The 12,598-nt window shown below is 40.7% G+C and overlaps 1 protein-coding gene across 3 annotated transcripts in view; it reads right to left on the reverse strand.

Moving 5' to 3' along the window:
• The window catches only part of DOCK10 (dedicator of cytokinesis 10), a 225,609-nt gene that overhangs the window by 156,955 nt on the left and 56,056 nt on the right, over positions 1-12,598 (reverse strand). The window contains exon 1 of one of the 3 annotated variants that reach the window (XM_065410868.1): positions 1,552-1,888. The exons of the other annotated variants lie outside the window; for them this stretch is intronic. Coding sequence (XP_065266940.1) covers positions 1,552-1,656 — 105 coding nt within the window. The 5' untranslated portion in view covers positions 1,657-1,888. Of the gene's footprint in view, positions 1-1,551; positions 1,889-12,598 lie in introns of those variants that run through there. 3 annotated transcript variants of the gene reach the window in all.

Consider the following 12,598-nt stretch of genomic DNA (forward strand, 5'->3'; position numbering starts at 1 on the left):
AAAGATAGTGCTGTCGTTTTAAGGCTCTTAAGATGTTTTAGTTTTCAGGCACATACAACCTGATCCTGTACCACTGAGTTTTGCCACTAACAGGAACAGACTCACAGGGCTAGAATTTCAAAGGACCTCAGCCTAAAGAAGTGCTCAGCCGCACTCAGTAGCCCCTGTTGTGATACTTTGAAAACCTGGCCATTTATTTCAGTACCCAAATGGGAGCTGAGATCTTCTGAAAATTTGCCTGCATTTTTGAGTTCATTTGGAAGTCTGGCCCATGGTGTCTTCAATTGCCTGACAATGAGCTAGACCAACAAGAACTACATTTTAATGTTATTTTTGCTGATTCATTTCCATGTCATAAATATCTCCTACATGGCAGACTGAAAGATATCTCAGCAAGCAGAAACAAAACACTTATCTCGGGGAACTGTGAACCTAAGTCTCAAGTCAACCTGGCTGACCAAATTTTAATGTATCAAAGGTTTGGGATTTTTTCCTCTTGAAGAGGGCTAGTTAAAATAACTTCTCTTTCAAGTGTATTAATTTTCTTACAATCACCAGAAAAAGGGGTCTCCACTAATATAAGAAAAAAATACATGATATAACACAGGGGTTCTCAAACTGGGGTCAGGATCCCTCAGGGGGTTGTGAGGTTATTATATGGGGAGTCGCAAGCTGTCAGCCTCCACCCAAACCCCGCTTTACCTCCAGCATTTGTAATGGTGTTAAATATATTTAAAAGTGTTTTTAATTTATAAAGGGGGTCACACTAAGAGGCTTGCTATGTGAAAGGGGTCACCAGTACAAAAGTTTGAGAACCACTGATATAACATATTAACCCAGGTCTTCCACAAATTTTCATAATACCTATGTGAGGAAAAGGACCCATTATCTCTAAAAGTAATGCTGTAAGCTCAAAGCACTTTACAAAGGCCGGTAAACTTTGACAACATGGGAAACTTACACGTAGAGTTGTTAAGTGACTCGCCCAATGTCCCACAGTGAATTAATGGCAGGGCCAGTAGTAAATATCAGAGGTGAAATCCTTGCCCGATTGCAGTCCATGGCAAAACTCCCATTAACTTCAATGGGGCAGGATTTCTACCTAGGTCTTTTTGTCCAGAGCCCTCTCCACTTGTCCACACTACCGTAAAATAATATTGGTTTTCCTTTTTTTTTTTCTCTCAAAAACACAATACAGGCACAAACTGTATAGAGTCAGATTGTGATACTCTTACTCACAAAGAGCAGCACTTTACAAGTAGCACCATTGGCTTTAGTGTGTTACAAAGTATAATTCTGCATGAGTAAAAGTATCAGCACTTGCTTTATACATGTTCTTCTGCTATATCATAGGTTCCGTCATACACACCGAGGTCTCAATGCTTTCATTTCATTCAATCATTCCTTGATTCTTTTTCATATAGAGACACCAAGGACCAAATCCCACGCCCCTTACCACCCAGGAGTAGGCTGCTGATGAGGATTTGCCCCATTATTTTTAACCAGTCTTGAAAAGCAGTAGACAAAAGAAAAATAAATAAATATACATACGCAACTTAATCTGTGAATTTCCCCTTGATTTACTCGCCTAACAGTCCTCCTCTTCCTCCATAGTTCACTGGGCTCCCTTTTGAAAACTTTCCCTCGAAAGCTCATTGTATCAATGGGAACTCAACCAGCAAACAAATCGCTCTTTAAAAACTGTGCTCCTTTAACCTTTTTGCTTCAGCAGCTTCAGGAACCCAAATGAAGACTGTTCAAGAGGGAAGTGTGTCTAAAACTTAACACATGCTGTATCCACAGTAACTGAACAGAAAGGAAAAGAAAACCAGCAATAACTCATTGCTTCCTGTGAGTAGTATTCCGCTATTGGGAAGACAGTATCTGATTAAGCCATTAATAAAAGCTTAGCACCTTGTCTTTATAGCAGATTGAAACAGGAAGTTGTAGAGAAACTATTACAGCTAACCGTCTATCTTTGCCTCCAAAAAAACATTTATGTTTTACCAGCCCCCTCCCCTGCCAAACTCTTCACTGGTCGAAAGCCAAAATGACTGAGTTCAGAGACGATAGTGGGGCGGGGGCACAATTTAAAGGTTTTGATGGTCTGCAGCAGGGTTCAGGGCAGGGCATATAAACCCTGGCAGAAATCAGGGGGGGCGGCACGTGACCCTGCGTAAACCACACACACACTACGCATTGCCTCTGACTGAGTTCTGCTTGTATGGACACAGCTGCTGTTACATATGCATTTGCAACCTGAATAAACCAAAAAAAAAAAGTTTATTCTCAAGACAAGAATCTTCTTTGCTATCCACGACAACTCCCATTTTTAAGAACAGTTACTTAGGTCATTATTTTCAGACATCTGATGTCAAATAAACTCCACTTTTTGTATCTGAATAACAGTTCATCTTTCTCAACGGCCAATAAGAGGAAGAAAAGCTCTGTAAAATGTTACATCTATAGACAATAGACAGCTATAGACACTTTTGTTATATAATTGTTCAAATTATGTTTTTGACATGTAAGATATAATACAAGAAATGTCTGCTTTTAATATTTCCTCCCCACTGATGTATAAAATATCTGAATAAAAGAATATTTATTACCAGAGAATGTAGTCTAAAAAACTGTTAAAGAGGAAATATCTTCTGAAAATACTTTTTTTTTTAAAAAATCCCTCTCTCTTCCCTATTTACAACACTTCTCAGAACACTTTCTACATCCTCCTTTTTGTGTTGGGATTTTTAAGCGTACTCTCCCTTTAACAACAGTTTGAATACAGGGTAATTCTGCTGGCTTCAAAAAGGAAGTGTCAGTTTGGTGTCATCTGAGTTACTCTGCATTTATATCATTCTAACTGTACAGAATTTGACTATCTAGTTCTAATTGTACAGGGTCACATATAGGAAGGCTAAAAGATTACCTTTCTGTAACATCCAGGCTGCGTTTCTATAAAAGCATTATTAATCTAAGGCATTGGTAACCATGGCATATAGGAAGTATCATCGATGCATACAGTCCCATGATTTCCTCAGGTCACATTATATCTGCCGGATATACTGTGTAGCCATCTCCCCAAAAGTTATCTCAGTCAATTAACTTGCAGTCCCCTTCATAGGCATTACTGGTACAAAACAGGTTTAGAGCTTACAGAGCTAACCACAGGAGGATCAATCCCAGAATACTGGGATCCTCCAGTGATGTCGAGCCAGTATAGCAGCTCCTAGACATCTCTGTCCCTGCTGCCAGGGTAGGGGATGTACTGGAGATGGGGCCAGGTCTTGGGGCTTCTTACATTCTGGCAAGCCAAGGCTACTGTATCAGCTTCTTGAAGACGATGGCAGCAATATAATTTAGGGCAGCTGTCAAGCTACTCTAAATTAAACTAGGGGATTAGATCAGTATATAGATGTCCCAGAGCACAAAAGACACTTTTCCACCACCACTGCTTGGCCATTGCTGAGGATACGTGTCATGCTATATTTTCCCATCATAGATTCTCTTTACATGTCATTCTTTTTTTTTTTTTTTTTTTTTTTAAATGATGTGTTTGATCCAAGGCAATTAACAGTTTTCCTTAATTCTCACCATGGCTGAGCTATGTCTCTCTTCCAGAGTTGTGGGTGCACCAGCTAGCCATGCATTCCTCTTTCAAAAAGCTTCGAACTACAGTAAAAATAACATTCCTATAATTTGTTACAGTCATCATGCAGCACATAGTCTGAGGCCTGCGACTTTGTCCTCAGTGCCATGTTTTCCTTCCAATTTCCAACTAACCCTTTTCAACTCCTGAATGTCTTTAGGCATCTTTCAAAACCTCTGCAGTATTCCATATTTCTAGTAGTAACCCATGTGCAGTATTCCTATGCTAAATGTGAGAGTTCTTGTCTTCTGATGGCCGTTTGGGAGTATGAACCACTACAGCACATCCTTATGAAACAGTATGTCAGTTGGATTAGCCCGCTTGTTTTTGTCTATGACATTTCACAACTTAGAATACAGTGGAACCTGAACAGAACGCTCTTAATTGGCAACTTCCTGCCTTCAGAGACCACCCCTCCCCCTTACTGAGCATACTGAGCACAATTCTGCTTTTTTCTTTATTAGAAGACCATCTCTATTAAGCAAATGAATTTTGCTGATCTCTCCAATGATTACTTAAGACAGGTTTCACTGTACACACATTAAGCAAAGCAGTGAAAGTCTTCACCGTCTGGCAGTAAAAGATGGAAAAGAGAGAAGTCTTTTGCCAAGACATGCAGACATTTCCAGTGGCTAACAATACAGAACCACAACATTAACAAAGCTGGAATTCTTCCTTATTTTCTCTCAAACCACCACTCTACTCTAGTTGATTCCTGACAGCCTCTCACATGACACAGTGGATGGAACTGCCAAGACAAAACGTCCTTGCCAGACATTAAATTTAATGCTGGAAAATTCAACTCTATTGAGTTAACTTAATGCAGGTATAGATTCCTCTCAGAGACTCTTTAGAATATCGACCACTTTCTCTAACACTTTATTGTGCCAAATGGCCATAAGGTTTCCTTTCCTCAAACCTCTTTCACTATTGCCTGACTGCAGGAAAATAGGCTGAACATTACTGATGAGTGAACCTGAGAAGGGACAGAAGTGTCGGGCCAAAATGTGGCATCTAGTCACTGCCCCAGGTTGGGATGAGCATAGCACTGTCGCCCCCCCACCCCCACAACCCCGAAAGGGAACAGTGACTGCAACAGTGTGACAAACACTAGTGCATGCCTTGCACACTCAGTCACAGCTTCAGGGTAACAGCAACTGTATCTCTCCTCACATCTCTGTGGTCCACTCCAGGAGTGCCCAGTCAGGACTCAGGTCTCCAGACATCACCAATCTCTGGGCAGTGGTCCTTGCCCCACTACCTTTTGACCAGGGAGTATTAAGGCTGCATAACTCCCTGCCTTATACAGTGATATCCCCATGAAACTAGTCTGCCTGATGGCTAATACCTCAGAATTGTTTTCTTTCTCTGAGGACTATGAACAGTGCATTGCCAGCAGTTACAAGTTACCATACAGCTCCTTCTGAGCAAGCACATTTATTCTTAAGGTAAAAGCATTACAGACAAAACATATTTACAAAAAAAACAATAAGTCCCTATGCGCATGCTAAAAGCTTACCAGAGGTTACCCCTCAGTTTTATTGGGCCTAGCTGGCCACTGTCTTTTCAATCCTTCCACAATAGTTGGGGCCCTCTTGGACAGAAGGTCCTGTCCATTTGCTGGATCAGAAAGAAAGCCTTGTTTCACTTCAAGCTCATCCTTTTATATCAAAAGCCCTTTCTTTGTCTTCTAGTCTCTGGAGAGCCCAGCTTGAACCAGTACGTATAAACCCTCCAGGGGCTGATACCACTATAGAGCTGTTTAGTTGCAATCACTTCCTTTGACACCTCCCACTGTTTAAATTCCCAAAGGAGCTGTGGTACCCCCACCCCATGGAGTAGAACACAATCATACATAAACCATCCATATATTTAATGTCCCGAAAGATGCAATATCTGTCACACATTTCCCACCCCTCGCAGCACACATATTTAAAGGCTTGTCAGAGTCTGGTCCTTAGTTTGGCTCAGAAAAGCATTACAAAATCAAGATGCAGATTTGAACTTTATCCAAATCTCTGAAGTCTCTGTACTGAAACTGGAGACCTGACAAGAAACTGGAGGCTCTCTCCTATCCTTCCAGATTCTGGTCAGGCTGGAGATCCTGCAAGGGCAGCATTTCTCAAGGGATATTGTCACTTCTGCTTCCTGAAGTTAACTGAACTTCTATGAACCTCAACATAAATAAAAGGTGATTTTAGGTTCAAGTTGCTTCTTATTCTACCTACACCCATTTTTCTATCCCCACTAAGAATCTTCCTGTCTTTCTTCAATGATTTGACTCCCAGTATTATTTATTATAATTTCTGGTAGCACCCGCAAGCTTTGAGTGTTACATGCATAGCAGAAGGCATCATCTCTGTACTGAGAAGCACACAGTCTGAATACTGAGAAATCAACAGAAAATATGTAGGAGGTGGTGGAACAACAAATTGCAATTGTGTTAACAAATTATATATATATATATATATATATAAGTAGGACTGGTATGCTGGTGGCTGTAATTTAAGTATAAGTATACTTATATATATATAAGTAGGACTGGTATGCTGGTGGCTGTAATTTAAAAAAAAAAAAATCTTTCTTTTACCTTTTTTCTGGTCGGTAAGACGTTGCTGTTTTGAGTAGGTATTCTCTGTACCTGTAATAGGGAATACCATTGGGACCAGTAATATCTTACCTCCTGGTAAAACTGTAAAATAAATCTTTCCTGGCACCTACTGTAAATTATATCCTAATTACTCCTCAATCTTGACAGTGGCAGCCAGCAAGTTCCTTACAACCATCAAGGAAATAACGGCTCTTTAGAGTCTATGGACTTTCACAGATCTTGACCATTACATCAGTGCTGCTAGTCAAGTAATTTGCTTGCAGCATTTAGATTACCACACATGTTAATGTTGCAAATAGAGCAGTAAGCTGATGTTTCTGTATAACTGCTGAAAGCATTCAGTTGTTAAACTTTTTTTTTTTAATTGAAAGAATGAGAATAGCCTTCGCTCAGGCCTCTGCAACAGATTCACTCTGTAGGATCCTGTCAAGCAAATGTTGGAGAGTGCAAGTGTAACGCTGACGGACCCTGGTCGTCAGCAGGCGGGGGCCTCTGGAGCTTAGTGCATGAGCCTCTACCGCATGAGCTAAAAGCCAACTGGCCGTTAGCTAAGGCTGTAGAGCAGACTCATTTAACTCTCTCTCTTTAAGCGGTCTCGGTGCCACGAGATGGGACAGAACACCACACTCAGGAGGTGTGTGGGTTACACAAGTCTCTCTTGTTTCTATACTTTTGGAAGCTGTTTTATATATACTAGTAGCTGAGTTGGACCATGATGGGTGAGAGCTGGTGAGAGTAGGTTGTTCCTTGCAACTCTTCATGGGGCTCAAGTATATGCCTATTTCCTCTTCTTCTCTCACCTTTGTCTAAAGGAACTTAATATTACAGAGGATCTCCTATCAACACCACTCTTGTAGGCCTTCATCCAAAGCCCACTGGAGCCAATGGAAGACTCCTATTGACTTCAGGTCAGGCCCTTAAATGGCAGGGACAGTAGCTACCAGACAGCACTGTAAGGTGTTCCTTTCCTCCTGCACTGAGCATTTCTGCCTCTGCAACCTTCCCAATTTCTGCTGGTGCAGGTCTGAATGACTGATCTTGAAATAATTATTAGCTTAAATGTCTATTAAATTGGATAAATCAATATGGCTAAGTCCCCTGAACTGCTTTAAAAGTCACAACCATAAAGTGTAATGTAAACATTATTATTTGTATTATGAGCATCCCCAGGTAGCAAAGTGATGTTACTAAGCCACAATGTTGTCCCAACTATTTTTTTTAAACAGACTGGATCACCACAAGAGGTTCTCCCACTTCCAGGAGCCTTGCCTGATAACTGAGAGCTGTTGCATCTAGCTGATACATTTGGGTTCCAGAGAATGTTGAAGTATTCAGCGAAATGATGAAATGTCAGGTAGTTACTTCAGTGTTTGACTAGCATCTGCTCTGATGTCTTACCTGAATATTTTCAGCCAACATCAATGTTTAGAATGAACCTAACAATATGAAGTATCTGGATATCAATGTGATTCTTTTTCTTTCTTTTCTAGAAATGGCTATATATTCTCTTAGCTTTATGGCCAGTTAGTATCTGATCTGCTTTATCTTCAATGAAACTCCAATTAAAAAATAACAACTCTCTTTCTTTCTTTGTTACTGTTCAAATCTTCATCTGATGTAATTTGTTTTCTCCCTAAATCTATGAATTATTTCATGTTGTCATTGACTTCAGTTTGAATTTATGATATGCACTGATGCGTGCATGTGTAGCTGTATACAGAAATAAACCATCAGTGTGGTTTGCTGTCCTTTGTTTCTTTAGTGTTTTGATGGTGGCCCCATAGAAATATGAATATTAAGTGTCAAAGGTCCACATCATCAGTTAACAATCTCAAATATAAAGATACTTTTTAAGGATATCAGGCCAAATATTTAAATGTATAGTTGATGTTCTGAACTTGAAATCATACTGTCCTCCCAAAACTATATAATCTGTCTATAGTCCTACAAAAAGGAATCATAATGTAACCTTAGTTCCAAGTAACAATGCTGCCACTTTCAACAACAAACTCAGAGTCCTGAGTTTCTTTAGACTCATTGGAACTCACATGCAATGATAGGAACTCACAGCAAGTGCCAGGAGAATGAAAGCATTGCAGTCAGCTCAGTACTTTTGTCCCAGAAGGATACTGACACATAAAACAGAGCAGGTTGAAAATGTATCCCGCATTTGTGCACCCATACGAAGAACTTGCACATGCATGCATTGGACATGGACTTTTGAAAATGTGATCCCCACACATTCTCCACAACACAATAAAACCAAATACAATCTACAAAAGTATAATAAAACATCACACTTCTAAAATGCCCCCCCAGAGAAACAAATGAGGAAGGGCAATTAAAAAAAAAAGTAAATAAAGGAAAGAAAAGAATAAGGGAAGGTGATAAATATTGGAAGGGAATGTGCTAATTGGCAAAGAGGTGATGACCGAGTGACACGGAGACTAAACACCATTCTCATTTCTAGACCTTCTCATGCATACATCAGACGTGAGGCACCTGGGTGACATGTGAAAGGCTGCACTGCCACCACATGTGTGGCAGTGTTATATGGATAGAGGAGTTCATTCTCTTCCGTATCAATCTAAATTGGCTGACTTAAAGTTCTCCTTTTCACAGGATCATCCATCAAACAATCTACTGGGATAGTAATAATAACTACCACTAAAAATAACTAATAAGAATAACACTTAGCTCTTAAAATCAGTGACTAAATCAAAAGGAGAATCTTTTCTGCTCACTCTTATACTGCTTATTTTGCCAAAGCCAAGTCATCTGTCCACTCAGAGTATTATATTTCCTGATGTTAATGGCTGCCAAGTGGCAGGGTAATATATATGTGTGTGTGTGTACACACACACACACACACACACACACACATATATATATACATACACTACTTAAATTCTTGAGATGTAGAAGCCTGGCTGAAGGAATATAGACTATAGCCTCTGTAAAATCAGGCCAACACTGAAACTATATTAATGGTACAGAAATCTTCTGTTATTTCCTCCACCAAAAGAAGTACAAAATCATTGTCTGTCTCTTTTGAATGGCATGCAGCATTTCCGAATCCGTTGCAGTTCCTGCTTGAGCCACAAAAAATAAAGAGCTAAATAGCAAAGGTCATACCAAATTTCTGACTTCTGCAGAGGAAACAGAAGTAGCTGCAAACTCACTTCCCATCACTCATAGCACGTGGGCGTGAACTCAGGAACCAAAAGAAGTTAAAAAAATACAAAAGATGGAGCCCTGTGGGGAGACTTGAGAGTCTGACACTTAATGCTATTGTAATCATTCCTCTGGCAATCTTTTGCAAGATGCTCAGTGTTACATACTCTATTGGGCTCCCCCATCTTTTCTGACCAACAATTGGATGCCGTGTGGGAGTCACAAGAGCTGAAGGCTGTGCTAGTATATTTCAGGAACTGAGAATGATAATCTGGATGACCGTGTGTGTATAGGTTGCGTTAGCCGATAAACTACATAAATATACACTGCAATTGCTATTTATATTCATCATCTTTGCTTTCATTTACAATTCATAAGCACATAATTATTGTTCATCTGATCCTGCATGCTCCAACAATGCAACATTGCTAAAAGTGGGTCATGCAATTGGACTGACAGAATCATATCAGATATAATTTGTCATCCCTTCAGAGCTTTGTCAGAGCACTAACTAGGAAAGTAATTATTATCGATGTCATACACCCCATACAGATTCCATGGTCTAAATGCCAAAAATCCCAACAGAAGGATATCATATCAAAAATCACACATCAATCTTTCTTTGCCAAAGACCACTACTATCTGCCTCTTCAGGATGTTGAACATGTTAACAGCTTGTTAGTGGTTTGTGAATGCACCAATGGGAACACTGTGCTTGTTAAGATCTCTTCCTTACACAGGTAAAGCAAACATTACAGCAGGAGAAAAAGCAGCTACTGCAATTTAAGTTGCATAGTGCTTTCTATCCTAACCATTTGTCTTCAGCTGCTCAAAACTTTACGAAAGCGTCACCTTTGGGGCTGAAATGTTCTAAGTTAGTGTTTGCCTGAAAGCATGTTTTTACTGAGGAAAAAACAGTTCTACCATTTTCGAGAACAAGAAGAGTGAAAAAAACCTACTTCATTATTAAAATGAATAAAACTTTTTTCAGAACTGCTCTAGCACTGAATCAGCTCGGCACGCAAAACTGACATTTGCCAGGCAAATAGGTCGTGTTCCTGCTGAGCACCCAGGCCCTGATCTAACCAAGCACTTGCTTAACCTTAAGCATGTGAACAGTCCAGCAGAAGGGTTAAACAAGCTCATTCTTTCACTTGCTCTACAAATCTGTAAAACTAGCTCTGAAGGAGGGCTGAGAATTCATCATGATAACTGTGACATTAGCACACAAGGTGAGCTCTCTAAGGCAGTGAGACAACATCCCTGCAACAAACAGCCATGAAAGGAAAACACAAGTCTCTTTTATAATATCTGCCAGGGCTCTGCTAATGTGCCTTTCCAGACATTGGCTCCTGAAGTCACCAGCTCCAGCTATGTCAATCCATCTCTTTTCTTCTTAGGCTGACAGTGCACTGATTTCAACTATTCTTTTCACTGTGCTTTTACCTTCGCTTCATACCCCAGGTATTAGTGTATCTCATGCAGAACAAATATGTGAAAGGTTCCTATATTTCTGTGCACTGCATGAAAGATGTAGACACACCCTCTCATGGAAGGAGAGGTGTCATGAGCTTTCAATGGGTTGTACTTGCCAGCTTCTTTGTGCACAGTCGGAGTCCATGGGACTCCTTTGTGGTTGAAACTTCCCTCTGAGGGGAGGGAAAGAGGGAGGCCTTGGTGAGGGTATTTCGTCAGTCATGAGTTGATTTCACACACACACACACACACACACACACACACACACACACACACACACACACACACACACACACACACACACACACACACAAACACCTCAAACAGCCTTAACAGCATTCATGGGCGCTTGCTGTTAGTACATCCTGAGCCACCTACTACCCCTTCACTGGTTTTCCAGGTTTCTACTCATGGAAATTCCTCCTAATTCTCCCATTTGGGAAGCATGCTCAGCTGTGTGTGGAAGGAGCAGTCCCTGCATCCATGCGGATCTTGGGAGGCTAGTAACAGATGCACAGCTATCTGCTGCTCCTATTTCCTCTTTTCAGCATGTCATTCATAGCAACCTTGCTGTTATGCTGCATCTTGGAGTGAGGTTGCAGGGGAAGATACTGCTGGTCTGATCAGCTGCAACTTCTGGGCAGATTTCGACGTTGGAAATCCAAAGGGTGCATGATATGTTTATCTGCTACTCCTCGCTCATGATTCTCCTTTCATTTGCACTGGTGCAAACCAAGAGTAGCTCCAATGAAGTCAATGGAATTATACTTTCATAAAACTAGTGAGAGGAGAGAAGAGAATCTGGCCCCAAGTCTCTCTTTTCCACCACCAGCACTCCCTCCCACATCTCTCAGGAGTAGTCACCATGTGGGAGGGGGGAGGAAGGGAGATGAGGTACTGTACAGCAGCCCTGTCCTTTGGTTCCAAGTTGGGGGTGTGGAGTCTCCTTATGTGGGTTCTCTGCTATGCTATCCAGCAGCACAGACAAAACACAGTATTTCATCGGCTTTGGCCCCTAGTGCCCCTGAGTAGGTTGGATCAAAACTGGGCTGTATTATCCCCCCCCCCTCCCCTAAACAAAGAGAATTCTTTCCCAGCATTCGTACATCAGGAATCGGGGCAGTGAACATAAACCTTCCATTAGCCATTTAATCCTGCTGATTCAGACAAAAACAAAATAAGCAATTACTTTAATTTCTTCTTTAGTTTACTCCATTGGGAAATCTTAAAAAACATTATTCTTGTTTTCATAGAGTAGGGCTGGAGTCATGTCTTGATAACAAAACACAAATAATGATGAAGGGCCATAAGAGGCCATTAAATAATGTAATCATCTCTGTTTACTATTTCCAGACATGATGCTGTTTGCAGTTTCTGGCTTCCACTTCACGCTAGTCTGACCGTGGTTCTAATGTATGCCATTGATGTCTACTGTCAGCTACAAAAAGGATTGTTTTTCTCCGTTTATTTACCCAGAAAAGCTCAGCTCAAACACAACATCTGGTTTAGAGAGAAATTCCACATTTTTACCCAATTTCCCAGCTGGAATGATTGAAGCAGAAGGAGGTCAAGCAACTTGGCCAAGGTCATACAGTCTATCAACTCTCTGTCAGGATTAGACCCTGGGATCCCCTTGACTGCTTTGTTCATAATCACTAAACTGGTCTCTCTCCTTATACTGTACTATG

Source organism: Emys orbicularis, chromosome 9, assembly GCF_028017835.1.
Source record: "Emys orbicularis isolate rEmyOrb1 chromosome 9, rEmyOrb1.hap1, whole genome shotgun sequence".
Taxonomy (NCBI): domain Eukaryota; kingdom Metazoa; phylum Chordata; order Testudines; family Emydidae; genus Emys; species Emys orbicularis.